Below are 18,289 nucleotides of genomic sequence, written 5' to 3'. Positions count from 1 at the left end.
AAATGAGAAATTTTGCTTTGACAGTCTCCTGATAATCCTCGAATCTAGCAATTTGTTTACGATTCGCCGACAGATAAGCATATTTTGTAAATTCTTATGGTAGCGTGGCCGAGCGGTCTAAGGCGCTGGATTAAGGCTCCAGTCATTTCGATGGCGTGGGTTCGAATCCCACCGCTGCCAAAACATTTTGAATTAAAGATTAACCAAAAAAAGTGTCCTGATTGTAGCTCGTTCATGAAAACACACTCAAAATTCGGAAACAAAAAGGCAGAGGTAGCGCTTTGGATTGTGGGCATGATGATGATGATGGGCTCCTCCCCACGTGTTTGAACCGAGGGCAGTCAACATGAAGGAGACCCCCTTCCACACACCGCGAAAGCCCGAGATCTGACACTGCCCGAGAGCCGCCGTGACCGGACCACATGCGGAGGAGATAGCCAGGGGTGTCCCGCGGAGTGTGCAGGTAAAGGATGCGGAGAGAATCTGTGCTAAACTAGCGTGACTGTTCATTTTGACTGGCATGTGTTTGTTAGCATTGAAGCTAGCATGCTAACGCTAGGCTCTTTTCGCTTCACACTGACGCTTCTACGCCACATTAACGTGTATTTTGTTGTCTTTAATCGTGGCATAACTTCTAAACCGTTGACGTTTGTCCCTAAAATGAGATATAACCCTGTAGTTTGTAGTAGTAGGCCAGTGTCTGCCGGTGCGTAGCTAGTTTGCTAAGTTACAACACTTTGCTACAACATAACACGTCGTAGAATGAACAGAGGAGGGAGATCCAAAATGTAAAGCGTTGAATCTGTTAAAGACATGTTTCTTGAGCTTCATGTGTTTAATATTTGACTGTGTTTCATTGTCTTGCATCATGCTTCTTATGCCTGGTTAGCACAATCAGATTTAGCATCAGCTGAGAGTTACAACCTGTTATCTGTCAAACTACCAAATGATTGCTTTATCATGAAATACACAACACAGTAAACCCGTGTGCGTGATCGCAAATGGCTCTGTTTCTCACTTCTTAATAACCCTACAGTAGCCTGGTTTTGGAATGACCTCACACACCTGAACAAGTGATGTCAGATTGCATTTTGCTTTAAAACTTGGTGCTAAATTTTATGCATTAACCTCTTAACCCCCACCTTAACTGAACACATTTTCTCCAGTTCGGCTTTAACCAAATCGAAAAGCTCCTTGAAAATAAAGTGTCAAAATGGCAACAAAATTGAACGAGAACCAGGATGAAAATGCAACAGAAACGTGATGACAAAGTGACAAAATATAGCAATGAAAAAGTAACAAAGAAGCTATGATCATGCAACAATAAAGCAATTAGACTAGAGAGTAACATAGAGTGACAAAAACTCAACAACCAGCAAACAAAAATGTTTAAAAAAAAAAGGTCAGTTTAGATCAGTTTTGTTGGTCATAGCTTTCAAAGGAGCCATCATGCTGGCCTATAGGCTGTAACCGTTTAGATTTGGGTAAAGCTAAACTGGAGAAACTTCATCCATCCATCTTCTTCCACTTGTCCAAATCACATTGCACCAGCCCCTTATGGCTCCTCCTGCAGGTGGTGGGTCCACAGAAGGACGGTCTCACGATTCTCAGGCCTGTTGGTCTCTCATAAGGGGCTTCTGAACCGACCCTGACCCGTCACCTAGGACCTGTTTGCCATGGGAGACCCTACCATGGGCTTAAAGCCCCCGACAACAGAGCTCCTAGGACCATTCGGGTGCTCAAACCCCTCCACCACGTTAAGGTGGCGGTTCCAGGAGGGGAACCTTCATTCAATTCTTCTGAAATATGTCTGTCCAGGTCCAGGAGATCTGCTGCCACTTCTCCTCATTCCTCTGTGTTCCTGAGTCTCCAAACTCATCAAAATGGCCAGTGGAGAAGATGATGACCCGATTATAGAAGAGGTATGTCAATTATAGGCCTGTCACGATAACAAATTTGAAGTCCCATATATTGAGGCAGGAAAGTATCGTGACAAACAATATTATATTGACCCTAATGCTACTAGATACTGTCAACTCTCATGCATGAAAATGACAGTAAACCTTTGTTTTAAAAGTGCATCATCATGTCCTAAAATACCACACAAGCTGCAATAAACATGAAATACAATGAAACTGAATTATCTTCAGTTAGAAATCAAAGTTTTGCAAAGAAAGAATTGGGGGAAATCCTAATAAATGATCAGACGATAAATATCGAGCCCAAAAATATATAGTTTATCTGTTATTTATTGAATGATAAGTCGATATAGTAATTATCATGACAGCTCTAGTCAATAACATGACATTCCCCCAAGAACCACACATGGCTCTGGCTCCCATGCACATGGCTCCCATGGGAGCCATGTGCATAAGTTCATAAAGACATGAATTGGAAGATTAAGTTGAGATTTATAATTGTTGGTGGTAACTCGTACTGTTATTCTGTGTTTCATTCATGTTTCGACTCTGTGATCTCTATAATCGCTTGTCGAGCATGTGAAGTATCCCACAAGGCAAGCCAGACAAAATGTAATCTTGATCTTTATTTATTTACTCAGATTGACGTGTATCTGGCCAAAAGTCTTGCAGAAAACCTGTATCTTCTCCAGGTGAGGCCCTTGTTATGAGTCTGCACTTTTATCTCGGCTTTTGTTGGGAGACTTAACCTGACCTTGTGTGTTTGTCTTGACACAGTATCCCGTCAGGCCTTCTACAATGAACTATGATGACGTCAACCACTTAGCTGCAAAAATCAAACCCAAACAACAACGGGTAAGGCGTCATTAAAGCATCCCACGGATAACAACCAGTTTATAAATTTATATTGAACTTTGTATGTTTTCTTCCTAGTTGGAGCTGGAGATGGCCATGGACACGATGAGCCCAAACTACTGCCGCAGTAAAGGAGAACAGATCGCTTTGAACGTGGACGGCACCACCTACGACGAAGGCAACACGTACTCAGTGTAGGAGCAAAACGTCACTTTGTAGTTAAATATGGGCTGAGATTGATACCTTCTTAGCAGCTGCAGAGTTGTAGTTGCTTTCCACTGAGAGATGTGGTCTAATGAATGTTCAGCTGTCTCTTTTTGAAATTGTACTTATATATTCTCTTTTTACTTATTTATATATTGTAGGAAAATGATGGACAAACAAACCTTCTCCTCTATCCAGGCCACCACCAACACGTCTCGATACGCCGCTGCTGTGTTTCGAAAAGGTTCATGACTTCATACAATATGAATTATTGATCCTACTGTTGGTGTATCTTTTACCCTTGTCTCCCTTCAAAGACGACACTCATTCTTATTTATGTATCTTCAGGGGAGCTTCATATAACTCCACTGACAGGAATCCTGCAGATGAGGCCCAGCTTTTCTTACCTGGACAAAGCTGACGGCAAAACCAGGGAGAGGGAGGCTGAGAAAGAAGGTATGTTGTAAACTTATTGAGATGGTTAATATGAAAACTAGTTTTACTAAATCATCCTTGTGCAGGTGGAGACTCTTCCCAAGATGAAGCAGAGGAGGATGCCAAGGCCATAACGGTAAAACATTGAAATTATGTAAGGGATAATGTATAGAACGCGGGTCATTATCAGGAAAATAAGTCCCGACAGGGTCTTGTTTCGCCCTGCCACTTATTATACGGCCATTTGCCAACTGAACACACACAACATAAACTTCATACACTTTTATGAAGGCTGAAAGGTTTATTTAATGAGTTCCGCGGTAAATGGTTCCCAAAGTTTGCGCGTTGCTTGGCAATGTTTGGCTAGGCTAGTAGCTGCATGGCTAGTGGCTAGCTTAGCTACTTAGTTGAAGGTGCAGTTGGAGGAATGGTGGTGAATGGTGGGTATGTTGAAAGTCGGACTCCCACTAACTTCATGAGCGATTCCTCCAACTTCTCTCGCAGAGACGGGGACAGAGATAGTGTCCGCTACTACATCCGTGCGGAGTGATATGAAAGACAAGCACGAACTCCATTGCCATTAGCAGCCATTATTGTTTTTTTTAGAGGTCCGCTATCAGAAAATAATGACCGGTAGAACGTTGGAAAATCCCATTCAAATAAATGGAGCGTTCTACTTACGTTGTGAAGAGCCGTATTATAAAAAGAATATAATCCAACTTCAGTACTTGATCTTAGATTATGAGCTAAATCAACCAACCTAATGCATTTGCTTTCCACATTTGCATTCATTGTACCTATCTGAGTAATTTTTGCTTTACCTTTAGGTGAGGTTTGCACGTCCCGAGTCAGAGCAGGCCCGACAGAGGAGGATCCAGTCGTACGAGTTTCTCCAAAAGAAGCATGCGGAGGAGCCCTGGGCTCACTTGCGATACCACGGACTCAAGGCGAGTTCATACATCATTTTAGTTTTCTCACAAGCAAAGCCCTAAGTTATCTCAGCTGTGAATGTCTTTTGTGGCTTGTGGTGTTATGAAGCTGTCTAAAAGATGAACACAAGTTAATCCAAGCTGCCCCCTTTTCTTCAGGATTCTCGCTCAGAGCATGAACGACAGTACATGTACTGCCAGTCAGTGGACGCCTCTCAAAACTCTGAACTGGTCAAAACTCCAAAGTAAGTCCATAATCATCCAGATATCTGTAGTTAATCATGTCCTGTGGTTTCATTACAATTCATAAATGATGTTCTGTACCGTAGGGAGTACCTCGCCATGTTGATGCCCCCACAAACGGAAGAGAAAATGTAGGTGTTTGTCTCTTAAATCACTTATTTCCTTTTTCATTATATCAGTCACTTTTAACAGGTTGATTTCTTTTTATTAGTGTGAGGCCGGCTGGTCCCAGTAATGTGCTGTCAATGGCTCAGCTCCGAACACTGCCTTTAGCCGAGCAGGTCAAGACCCTCATGAGGAACGGTAGGACAAAACAAAGTCTTAAAGGAACACCTTTACCTGAGCTTAGACGAGTTGATGCGTACCTGTCTGGTCTCTGTGCCCGTGGAAGAGCCTGGTCGCTTCTAACTTCACCCCGTTTGGAGACATAGGAATACATTGGGAGAGGCCAAATGCTAACAACATCTTTGGTCGTTTTTGCATGACTTAGGGCACGCACAAAGACCAGATAGGTACACATCAACTCATCTAAGCTCAGGCAAGAACATATCACAGTGTGGAAAAATGGTGGCCTGCTCCTTTAAATCGCATTAAAACTGGCATTAAATCTCTATTTCTTGAAAAATATATTTTTTCCTTGGAGATGAAACCCACAAAAGTGACATTGCTCGACTATTTTTACTGCATACATTCATACAACAACTTTGGTCTTAAATAAATTCAGCTGCAGGTCTGACTGAAATTGCACTCTCCCTCTTTTGCTGAGAAGTTTCCCGTCGTGTCCAAATTAGTTTTGAATATCAAAATTTCCCCTCATTCCCTTGATTGATTGAATGTTTACAAATTATAAATGAAATAAGCTGAGATTTTGTGCATTTGTGACATTAAAGATAAAGTATAGTTATTACCCTCTCTCTTTCTCTCTCTCTGAAGTGAAATTGATGCCTTTTGCAAACCTGATGGGCCTCCTCGCCTCCGGCACAGACTCCACTGCTGTGCTGAGATGCATCCAGCAGGTGGCACTGCTGGTTCAGGGGAACTGGGTAGTGAAGAGGTGAGCGTGTGAACATTCCATCTGTGATATGTCTTGACTTGTTAAGTTAAAAGTTTTTTTTCTTTTTTTTCTTCCAGTGATGTTTTGTATCCTAAAAACACCTGTAGTGCTCACAGCGGCGTCCCGGCTGAAGTGCTCTGTCGCGGGAGAGACTTTGTGGTGAGTAACAAATGCACTAAAACTAAATTCAGCTAAACTTGTACTATTTGTAATATATTTCCACACAGATCTGGAGGTTTACGCTGGAGCGCTCCGTTATGAGGAAAGAGATCGCTGCCGTTATTAAAGTAAGCCCCTTCTGCGAACTACTCCTGCTGCTTTCCCAGCTCATTCGACTGTGATATAAAGTTTATAAACTACTATATCACAGTGTACAGTAAAGTATCTTGTGTGCTGCAGCTGCCTCCTGAAGATGTGAAGGAGTTTTTGGAGCACGTCGCGGTGCCTCGGGTGAATCGCGGATGGGAGTTCATGTTGCCCACAGACCGCGAGTTTACGAAGAAACACCCGGACATCGCGCACAGGCAGAACATGCTGTGGATGGGCATTCAGAGCAAGTACGTCGTGATTCCACAAGGGGGCACCAAATGACACGACACAACAGTGGGCTTTTTGCACAGAACTGACCCTTTAACTAAATTTGTCTGTGAGGGATTAGCATTAAAGCATTAACTTGGATTCAAACTGGCATTAAAACTAAATTTATAGGAAGATTATGACCTCACTCAACAATTTATACTGTATAAGTTCATCGAAAATACCAAAGTGAACATCTGCAGTTTAGGCTCAAATGTATATAAATAAATATATACATTTATCCAATTCTCGTTCCTCTGTTTGATGAGATGTTTGCAAATCTTAAAAAATTAAATATGCCCTGATTTTCTTCTGCGTTTGTGGCATTAAAATATAGTATTTGGGCATTAAAAAGCAATTTGACTTGCTGCCTGTTTAAATGCTGCATCACTGTGTGCAAAAGCTCACTCAGGGTTTGAAGTGGACATGTCATTGTTATGAAGCCTAAAAATAGAATTTAAAGCCTTATTTCGGGCGCCTCAGCTTTTATATTTTAAGTTTTATAAGTTGAAAATATGCCTCTGTAAGAATTAAATAGTAACTGGGGCTCTTCCTACTGGCAGCTATAGGAATAATTGTCTTCAAAAAATAACTTCCAGGTTGGATAAGGCGCGTTTAGCAGATCCAGCAATCCGTGATAAAATAAATACACTTCGAGCACAGAACAGGTCAGACTTGATGATGTTGGATTATGAGCTTTAAAAATGTGTAGGACAATGACGCGAATGTAATCAGGAAGTACAGAACGAGGCGCTGACACTGTAGAAGAAGAAACTACAACATTTAACAGCGTTGCCCAAGGATTATTCAAAACTGAGTGAATGTTGTGAAATACTACTCCAGGTCTGTCTTTGACGAGGGAACAATGTTAAAACATGGGTTAAATCTCAAGTCAGTTTAGCATGATATGTCCACTTTAAACAGTAATTGGGTGATCTCTAGTTTAAATTTTACTTTACCTTAACCATTAGCTCGGAGATAAGCAGCCTAGCTTTAAAGCAGTACTAAGTAATGTGTTTACCTTAATAAATCCTTTTCGTAGTTCCTGTGGGGGTAGTACAAGTGTGTATGGGATGATTGAAGGGTCTTTCAATCTCCCCCTGGTGTGTCTGTTTAGAAAACCAGGTTTGCAACTTTACTGCCACCGGACCGGAGCCACCAATACACACTAATAGAATCACGAAGAAGAAGCTAACAGGCAAACGTGCAAAGCTAACTGCGGGATAGCGTCACTTTAAACAGTATTTACAGGCAAGTTTGAGTGAAAAAAAATATTTCCATTGTATAATTGGATGCACAATATCCCTCTCCCTTTGCCTTTTCTGTCAGCGTAGTAATAATTCTCCAAGACAATTAATAAGTTAAAAAATTGCAACTTGCTACGACACCTGCAGTTGCGCTTATGGCCTCTAGGGGCACGAGTTACTTAGTACTGCTATAAACAATGTCAGGTCAGTGATAAAGGGGATAAAGGGAAAAGAAAACTCCTACTTTAGTGAACACAAAAGTGTCTCCGGCTCTTCCTCAACTCTTTACATCATACACAAGGTTTTTAACATGTTGCTATCAGTAGACATAATCTTGAAATATGTGTTCATTTTATAAAACATTGCTAATAAATATTACTTAAATGCATTTCTTCTTAGGCTGGAAAAAGTGTTTAACTTCACAAAAGAAGATTTCATGCCAAAGAATTCACCCCAGCCTGGTAATATACAAGTTTCACTGGTCTAATGCTTATAAAAAATAAACATTACAGATATTTCATGTATAAATCTGTATGTTTTTTAGATCCTGTTCATATTTCCGGAGAGCAGCGCTTAAAAATGGCCCATGAACGAGCTCAAGCCAATCAGGCGACCTTAAAGAAGGAACACGCTGCTAAAAAGGGCCAGAAAGGAGATTGCGATGTGGAGCCAATGGACACTTCCCCATCGCACATTCCCAACGGCTCCATGAACGGAGACATAGACCACGCTAACGGTAACGGAGGGGATGACGCCTCCTCCTCCTCGGAGCTGACAAACTTTGTGAGGAATATCTTTAGGAAGCATTTTGTATTGACTCTGAGCGAGTTCAAGAGACTCTTCGGGCTGCACTTGGCCTCGAAGCCGGCGGGACAGGTGGTGGTCCAGTCCATGTCCGACTACATGCTCCAGAACACGATCCTCCACAACAACTGCAGACAGATACACGTGCCTGTGAGTACAACACGCTTTCGTTAGCTTTAGCCCGAGCGCTAAGGAATGACAGCAGGGAATTCATTTGAACTGTTTAGAAATGCAAACGGAGTAGGCAGGAATCCAAGTCAGATGTTTTGCAATTCTGTAATCGGTTGATGGATAAAGTACGTTCTTGCATTACAGTATTTTTTTACGTAAGTTCAGAAAGTTGGGCCTCGTGGCTGTTTGGATCCGAGCGTTCATTCTGATACGATCCAGCTGTGCATACTGTGACTTCTCGTGTCCTTGGACTAGACTTTGGGCCATATGTGAGTGGCTTTGGTTGAAGGGGCCCATGACAAAGATTGGCAGCCTCATTGCAGTCACCTCTGGGCAGCTGTGGCTACATTATTTAGCTCGGTTAAAGGTCGTAAGAATAATGCGGTGAAACATAAGTAGCACTTGTCAATATAGGGGTTTCTGTCTATACCAGAGGTGTCCAAACTTTTTTCACAGAGGGCTGCATTTTGACATGTATACAGCATTGAGGGTCACAGATCTGTGGTCAGTACATTGAAACAATCGACTTGGAGACTACTGGCCCCTACATACACCAAGTAAATGTCCGCTAGGGGTCAATGCAGGACAAGGGCGCACAGGATATAGGCGGTGACCTTTGCTACCTGTATAGAGTTGCTCATACGTTTGTTGACCGCTTTGCTGCACTGAGAAGGAGGTAAAACTGTTTTATTTTTGAATATGAATCTAATTGCACTGCTTGGACTGATTTTAGACTATTTTTTGTAATAAAGGAATGCTTTTAACGATAATCAAGTCTCTGAGACTTTGATACGAGCCAAGAATGAATGAATCAGTGAGCTAGCGCGTCAGCGAACATGTCCGTCGGCAACAGAAGCAGCTCAGGTTAGTACTGGCTGCTACAGTGTATTTAAGAGAGGTTTAAACAGTGCCCCACACCTTCTATTTAGACATGGAACCGTAATGCCAGCTCTGTCTCACAATAAATGTTTTAATTGTGTGGAATTGCAGTAAAAAGTATCACCGGTGATGTGTGCCAAGAAAAGCAAGAAGCTTGAGGGGCTGCACTTTGGATCTTTACAATAGTATCGATCAGACATGTCCAAATTCCTATTTTTGTTATACTTTTAGAAACTTTACTCAGATGCTTGAACTATTAGAACTGTTGGAGGGGGAACAAATGTTAAAATACTTAAGTCATTGTCTATTTAGCCCTTAATTTTGCTCCATTGCTCCCAGCACTTTACAAGAGCACTTGGCTAAACACTAAAGTGCTTTTCATAAAAACAGAATTACCACACTCGGTTGTCCTCGGCATATTCCATAATCACACATGTTTTCATAGTTTCCAGAAAGTCAACTTACAAATTGCCCGAATATTCCGTGTGAGACGTTGAACATCTTCAACTCAAAAACAACCTTGTTCAGATGACTAAAATAACCTAAAATGAGCTGTTTTTTTCTTCTCACGTTCTGCAAAGAGAAAGGTCCTTTAAGTAAAGCGTAGTTGAACCTTTCACTTGTGCGTCTACCTTTACAGAAAGTCTTTGTCTCTTTGTGAGTTTCTTCATATCAGTTTTCTTCTCAGAGTAACGGTTTTAACGGCAGACTTCCCTCCGCGGCTTTAAGGCGAATGGGACAATGTAAAGCCTGGTCTCGAGTTCTATCTGGATCGGCCGTAACTCGATCTCTACAGAAGTCTATTTAATTTGTGCATCAGACTGAAGCCTTTATTCTGAGGCTTTAGTGCAGGCGTTCTATAGATTTGTCCGATTTGTTGCTTATGGTTTAGGTTCTGGCTGAAACAAACATTGATAAACCCAGATAAACCTGAAAATATCCTGAGCAGCAATTTATTTAAACTGCGAGGGTTCTTCTGAGTTGATATTTTGGCGTTTTCTGCGTGAAAACTTTGGGGAAACCACACCAAGAAAATTAATCCGCTCGACCTACTCGTGTTTCCTGAATCGGGTGAAAGGTTAAGTTGCAAAATCTTTGGTGCTTCGATCTCAGGTCCGGCTCAGGCTTAGACCGTTTCCCATATGCGCGTGTGATTTCAGAGGATTTTCAGCACCGCAGGGAGGGGCTGGACCGCCGCCATCTTTGTTACACAACGGCAGCGGATTAGCCTCGAACAAATCTCATTAGCAAACAGATAATCTACACCAGCCTGTTGACAAACGAAGCAGAGAATCACGGCTTCCCCCACTCTGTCCTGCAGCAAAATGAGCTGAAATGTATTTGTCCGACAAAAATGATAAATAAGACTATATTGTTGTCTTATTTGTGTCCAGAGTGAATCAAAATGTCTATCTTTTTCCTTTCAAATTTTGATAATGTAGTCCTCTCCAAAAACAGAGAAATCCTCATATTAGAAAACTTCTAAAACGGACACTCACTGTTTGGATTCATGCACTTTTTCCTCCCCAGTTCCCGGCTCAGACCACACTAGCGGCCGATGAACAGAAGGTGTTTGGTTTGTGGGATTCAGGAGAAGAATTGGACCAGGTAAACGGAGCGTGTGCGGGTTTACATGTTCTTGATTAAAAACCATGTTCTAACTGTTTCTACCCTTTACCAACAGCATCGGCGAGCGTTGTACGAGCTCTTCTCTAAGAACTACCGCATCAAGAGGACGTTGTTCCAGACCAGGCTGTCTCAGGAGTTTGGAGAGGTCCCCAAAACGGACATCGATCGGTTGCTTAAGGTAAATAACGTCCCAAAAAGGGAGGTTAGTTTACATATTCAAGAAGCATTTTCAATTTTGTTTGAAGACAAGCAACGTATTAGGCAAACTTACTGGTAATGTCTGTGGCAATAACTGAACTCTGGTTGTCTTGATCTGCGAATTTCATTGCATGTGAACTAGCCATTCTTCGTTTGAAAGCTAAGAACTTCCAGAGTACAATCACTGGGGTTTAGCAGACTGGAGGCAGCAGTAGGAGAGGGTAATGTTCATTTCCAAACTAATTTTAGCCACTCTCACTAACTGTGGCAAGAGCAGAACAAGCGACCACCCGTGCAGGCTGAAGAGAGGACGTGTCCAGAGCGACGACTGTCATTGAAATGAATTCAACTTTATGCAAATGTTGAGCGATACTGCGGCGGCAACCACAGAACCGGACAGACCACTGTGTGTCTCAAGCCACTCCTCCACGTGCTCCTGTATGAGGGCTGAGGACTGAAAACTACGGAAAACAAATATGTTTTTCTTGGACTGAGTGCGCTTTTGGTGTTGGGCTCGTTCTGCTTTCTGATTGGAGAAGCATTCTGACAGTTAAAAAAAAAGGTTTTTCATCATGCAAACCCTTTTTCAGGATTTCTGCAGGGTATTATGAAGCATTAAAAATTATTAAGTAGGGCCTTAAAAGTCATTAAATTGGATTAAGAAAGTAAACAGCTTGGATTCATACTGGCATTAAATCAGACTTTCTTTAAAAACATATTAGGGACATATATGTTGCTGTAATTACTTGCAGTATTTTAATATTTTTGTACTTTTTTCTTTTTCTTTTTACCTAGCTATAGTACAATTTGTGTCGTTAATTTATTTATTGGTTTATGTGGTCGGGACGGTGCAAGTTAATGAACAAGCCGCGCACTGAATTTATTGTTGATCAATTCAAATCATAAAGTTGAATTGCTTTCGATGACAGTCCTCGCTCTGGACACATCCTCTCTTCGGCGTGCACGGGTGGTCGCTTGTTCCGCTCTTGGTGAGAGTTTGCTGTTGGGGTTGCCAGGTCAAATGGCTAAAATGATTTTGGAAATGAACATTACCCTGTCCTTCTGCTGCCTCCAGTCTGCTAAACTTGAGTGTCCAGAAAAGCGCTATATAAAACCGATGCATTATTATTAAACTTCAGTGACTACTCTGGAAGTTCTTTGCTTTTAAATGAGGAATGGCCAGTTCACATGCAAGTGCCCGGAGGAAACCTATGCAGACATGCAAACTCCACACAGTTCCTGGTGGGAATCGAACCCGTTCCTTCAAGATTGAATGAAAAAAATTAATGAAATTTTACAAATGGTTTTGCTAAAAAGTTGCCCGTTGTGTCCATTTTGGTTTGGATATCAAAATTTCCCTTCATTCACTTGTTTGATAGAATATCAACAAATCATACGAGGAGAAATATGGCAAGAATTTTTGAATGTGGCATTGAAAATGTAGTATTAGAAATAATTACATTTGACTTGCTGCCACCTGTTGACATCCTGTTTTTGTAATTGTAAGTAATTTAGCTTTACAATCTCATATATTGGACACAAATTGGTCATGTTTATGAAACACTCATCTGCAGTTGTTCTAAATCACTTTCTCTCAGTTTGATTCTCGATTCCTTACATTTGTATCTTTAAACCTGTGTGTTTCCAGGAGTGCTGCGTCAGTGCCGCGGGGCAGTGGTACCTCAGAGGGACCTGCCCATCGTGACACTGAGCTCCGCCTCGCCCCACCTCATCTCAAACGCCCCCATGTCAAAACTTTACCTCCCCAAAACAATGTCCACCGTGAGGGCAGCAGGGAGAGGGACGACAGGTCATCATCACCCAAGGCGACCGTGGAACCAAGATGGCCGCCGCCGTCTGCTCCCGAACTTCGAAAGTGGAGCCTTCTTTCGTCGTTTCACCTATGAGACACTTTGACAGAAATGGGCAAAACAACAAACACACTAAGAACTGGGGGCAAAATCAGAAGGGAAACGGTTTTACAAATATCCACTTTGTTCATGCGGACGATCTTAATCACAACAAAAACCACGTCTTTGAATGTCTTTCGGCATCTTCTCGGCTCGGACAACTTTCCCAATCACTTCAAAAGCTACAAAGGTAATTTAATTTCCATCTATTTTTAAGTCTTCCCATCACAAATATATATATTTATTTAAGCTGCAAAGTAACTGATTGAAAATTAAGTTTATAAAATAGAAAAGAATGCCACTTGTGTGAAACAAAAAGCGCTTACTCTACTCGCCAACAACCCTGAAATGTTGATCCTATTTAATCAGGATTGTATTAAATAACGGCTAACGTTTGTGTTTTCCTTTTGAGTTTTGAATATAGTCCAAAAAAAGAAATGTGCTGTTATTGGGGATATATCAAGTTTATCAGATCCAAGATGGAGGCCTTTGGATTGAAATGCTGACGTGTTATGCTGCTAACTGGAGTCTCCATCTAAAGTGCCTGTGCCTCGATAAAGGCAGTGTTTAAATATTCAGAGATGCATCGATTCTGACTGAAACTAGCTGTGAGGAATTTCATGACATCTGCAGGTTTTTTTTTTTTTCCATGTACGGTATCAATAAAATAAGTCGACATTATTCTTGTGTGGTTGTTAACTCCAGACACAGCATTTCTGTTCTCGCAAATGACATTTAATGGAATCTCACTGATTTAAACTGTATGGAAATCTGTATCGGCATCATGTGACTAATGTTCAGTTTCAATTTAAAAAAAAACACTTGCCTTTTATGTGAGATAACGTTACATCGGTTACCGCAGTCGTTCCTAACCAGGGCGGGGGTTCAAGTTATTGAATTATTAAATGGTGCCAAAACTAAGGCCTGAAGTCTCATTGAACTCTCATTCTACATTTGTTTCCTTTAGGTATCGATCTAAATGTCTTTTAAATAATGACATTTACATCATATAATCCAAGAATCTGGTCCAAAGCACATTCTTCTGCACATGAGCCTATTTTACACATTTCTTTGCTCAAAAGTTGCTAAAATTTGCTACCCAAATTTTGCTTAATTTGCTTGTTCTAATGATTGCCAATCTTTAAAATGATAAATGCAAGATCTGTTGTGTTTGTGGCTTTAGAATTTATGTATTTAATCTTTGGGATGTGCTGGGGAAGGCTCTGCGGAGTGGTCTCACTCTCCCATCATCAATGCAAGATCTTGGTGGGAAATGAATGCAATGATGGATGACACTTTTGACATTGCAGAAACGTATTGAAACTGCTGCAGTGAATGTGATGAATGTTTTCTTTTTTCATCACTTTTTCCTTATTCAGTTATTTGTCACATGAAGAAAGGTTATTGCCGTTGTTAGGGCTGGTTACCATTAAATACATATAATATAGATACCTGTACCTTGATGTGAATTGGTTTACGATACATATACCTCAACGTTAACATTTTCAATACCTATACTAAACTATTTGTCATCTAGAACCAGGAAACAGTACAATGTTTATTTCTTCCATAAAAGACGATTTATTTTAAAAGTGTTTCATTTATTTGAACTGAAACAAGAAGCTGCCTTTAAAGCAGTACTAAGTAACTCATGCCCCTAGAGGCCATAAGCGCCACTGCAGATATCGTAGCATGTTTTTTTTTACTCATTAATCGTCCGTGAGAGTAAATACTACACTGACAGAAAATACAAAGGGAGAGAGGGATATTGTACATCCAATTACACAATGAAGATCTGTTTTATTCACTCAAACTTGGCTGTAAATACTGATTAAGTGGCTCTAGCCCGCCTGTTAGCTTCTTCTTCGTGATTCCATTAGTGTGTATTGGAGCCTCTGACCCGGTGGCAGTCAAGTTGCAAGTGTGGGTTTCTGGCCAGAGGGACTACGGAAAGGATTTATTAGGGTAAACAAGTTACTTAATATTGCTTTAATTGAGGCTGTCCGAAAAGGAGTCCCTGGACCAAAAGAGGCATTAAAAACCTAGTCTCTAAAGATAATTTTTGATACTTTAGTTTTTTTTTATACCACACTTGTATGTTTAGCAGTACCCAGCCTGCTGAAGTATTCTGCTGGTAAAATTGGGTCACAGAGACAAAAAAAGGTGGGAATCACAGTAAGGCTCGGGAACCCTCTTGACCCGAGTGTCCAGACCAGTTGTTCTAAAACATTTCACATCAAACAAAAAAGTCTCCCCCTGCAGAGTTTGGCTAATGGGCTAGTCTTAATCAAAAACATGTTTTATGTTATAGTTTTGAGAGAGAAATCTCAACGCTGCAGGCAACTTCAGTCTGTTAAATAAAACAAAACTCAACAACTGTTTCAAGTTTAATGGCTCATAAGCATTAACCACATTATTCAGTCAACAAACAGTGTCGGCTACATACAATTACTCACACAAGAAGCACATTCATAACTTCACCGCGTTATAAAGTGTCATTAATATTATCTGTGCAAGACTAAAGTGCATTCGAAACGTATTTCACAGAGAAATCCAAAGCAGACAGGAGGCGTTCACAGGTCCTTGAATGCAACGCCAACCTGTCGCCGTGTGGATTACTTAACAAATCAACATTACTGATAGAAATGTACAAGATCAAGTCAGCATTTTTGGTAACTTCCGATTGAAGGCTATGTTACGTAATACTAGATAAACAGGGCTCTTCACAGCGGGACGATTTGTTGTGTAATGTACAGGGCGAAAACGAAATTAAGGCGCTTTGTTTTGCACGATTCCTCAGACTTGAATTGAAATTGCAATTAGTAAATGAGGTGTAAATGTTGTCTATTAACACTTCATCTGTGTCTCCTTGTAGGATTTTCCATAAAGTGATTTTTAAGTCTAATGATAGGACGTCTAACCACCTACAAAACACTTCACCAAAAGTCCCAGATTCAATTCCCGGACCAAGTGAGACCTTTCTGTGAGGAGTTTGCATGTTTTCACCGTGTTTGAATCATCAAAATGTTCCAATCAGTCAAGGTCCTGCTGCATTCACAACATATGTACATGATAATGCCCTTTTTTAAACTAGTTTGGCACTTGAAAAAACGGTGATGCTTCATATTAAGGTGTGCTCATTAAGTATTAAGAAGGTACTAATAATATTAACACACTGCTTATTAGACTTTTTTCTGTTAACATGCTAATAAGTAGGGCTGGGTACCAGTATGGTATCGAAAAAGAAGGTTTAGGTACTACTGAAAGCAGGTACCGAAAAGAAACATAACATCTTTATATTCATTTTGATGCTGTTGGTCATCAAAATTTAAAAGAAAAAAAAAGTGAAAAAAATGGGGGGAAAAATGGGAAAAATTGGGAAAACAAGTGCAAAAATTTGGGGAAAATTGGGGGAATAAAAATAATAATAATAAGATGAATAACGTGGAAAAAATTGGGGGGAAATTTGGAAAAATTTGAAAATTTGGGGAAAATTTCGGGAAAATCACCTAACAAATTGAGGGAAAAATTTGAGGAAAAAAATTGGAAATTTAGTTATCATTTTTTTATTATTTATTTATGTAGTTAAAGGAAGTTTCTTAGTTGTTTCACCACAAATGATACAAATGTAAAATAAATTAGATGGTAGGAAAAGGAACAAACTAACATTAGTCATCCGTTTAATGGTTCTAAATGAAAAATAATTTAGTATAGTTAATAGTATCATTCGAGTATCGGCATCGAAAACCAAGTATCGTTAAAGTACCGGTATCAATTTCTTTTTTTACGGTACTCAGCCCTACTAATAAGCCATTAATAATACGCTTATTCATAGCCAACCCTAGCCCTAACCCTAAAATGTTCCTAATGCTTATTAATACTTAATGACCACACCTTAATCTAAAGCGATACCGAAAACCTACTGCCTCCCAAACACGATATCACAAACATATAGATAGCCCTGTTATATTGAGCACCATGAATTTTACATATTTATTTGATTAACAATAGCATATTTTATGTCTTTTGCATAACAAACCACATGATATTTCTAACTGTCTTATTTCAGCAGTGCTGTAATAATGGAAGACAGCCACAAAAGACCTTTTACTTTAAGTAGGGGCTACAAAAAGAACGGCACTTAATCTACTACCAAATAAATGTTTGTTGGTTGTTGTTTTTTTCAGAAAGAGAGGTCCAAGAGCTACGGGTTCCGTGTTGACTCATTTTCTTTTTTTTCCAGCATACATCATTACAAGTCACCCATCAACTCCAAGCTCCTCCTGGGTGTCGACATTAACTTGAATGAATGCCTTCATGTCGTCCCATTGCAGAATATGTTGAGATTCGCATTGGAAGACTGTCCCTATAAAAGCATAAAATCTTGCCTCAAGGGATCATGGTACCTTTTGTGTCAGTCCACCGCCATGGAAAGCTGCATCAGAGAGGGCACCTGAGACAAGGGCGCAACTTTGTCTTTCTGTATTGTCTTTCTGTATTTGCGAGGACACCAAACCAACCTGAAGATGAATCGGGGGGGGAAAAAAACATAAAACTGGTCAATTGATGGTTTGCCCGCCCAGATGTATGCCAGAGTTTTTCATGTGCCCATGGAAGTTCTGATGTTTTTGAGTCCCTTCTTTTAGTTTTTATCTATTTTTTATTCGAGAGTTCAATCGTAGTCTCAATATCTACTTTTAAGTTCAATTTTAGTCGGCAAAGCGATGGCTTAACTTGTGACAAAAACATTAAGCCACCGAAATAAACACTGTGAGTGAGGAGGGAGGTGGGGGAGCTTCTGGCTGTGACAATGGGGATTTAATGCAGGAGAAATGCCTGATTTGGCCTTTTCAAAGCATTTGAAAAAAAAAGAAAAAAAAAAAGAAAGTCTGGTAGAAACAGAGCCGTGGGAAGCTGAGGACAAAATTTAACCCAAAAACGCTTTTTCTGTGCATATTTCCTATTTGTTAATATTGCCTGCAGTTTGCAAACTATCCACCAGGGGGTGCTGCAGCACACTCAGCACCCTGGGTTCCCACAGCCTTGGGTAGGAGGGAGGTGGGGAAGCTTCTGGCTGTGACAATGGGGATTTAATGCGGGAGAAATGCCTGACTTGGCCTTTTCAAAGCATGTGAAAAGAAAAGGAAAAAAAAAAAAAGAGTCTGGTAGAAAGGTGTGAAATGTTGTGGGACCTTTCAGGAAGTCAGGTCCAAGATCTGAGATAAACCTAGATCCT

The 18,289-nt window shown here is 40.6% G+C and overlaps 1 protein-coding gene across 1 annotated transcript; it reads left to right on the top strand.

Annotated features, from left to right (window-relative positions):
• Positions 1–274: 274 nt before the first annotated feature.
• On the top strand, positions 275–13,724 carry polr3e (polymerase (RNA) III (DNA directed) polypeptide E). The gene is made up of 21 exons (XM_079577170.1): positions 275–463; positions 1,819–1,922; positions 2,561–2,611; positions 2,697–2,774; positions 2,853–2,968; positions 3,140–3,222; positions 3,327–3,434; positions 3,500–3,549; positions 4,241–4,360; positions 4,502–4,587; positions 4,672–4,716; positions 4,797–4,888; positions 5,519–5,639; positions 5,717–5,798; positions 5,867–5,926; positions 6,039–6,196; positions 7,862–7,923; positions 8,007–8,416; positions 10,847–10,924; positions 11,001–11,123; positions 12,792–13,724. The coding sequence occupies exons 2-21, from the start codon at positions 1,884–1,886 to the stop codon at positions 12,846–12,848; spliced, it is 2,019 nt and encodes a 672-aa protein (XP_079433296.1). The 5' UTR covers positions 275–463; positions 1,819–1,883; the 3' UTR covers positions 12,849–13,724.
• Positions 13,725–18,289: the final 4,565 nt, after the last annotated feature.

The sequence above is a fragment of the Gobius niger genome (genome assembly GCF_951799975.1).
Source record: "Gobius niger genome assembly, chromosome: 19".
NCBI lineage: Eukaryota > Metazoa > Chordata > Actinopteri > Gobiiformes > Gobiidae > Gobius > Gobius niger.
Note: the sequence above shows the minus strand (reverse complement) of the source record. Positions and strands in the feature narration are given on the sequence as shown.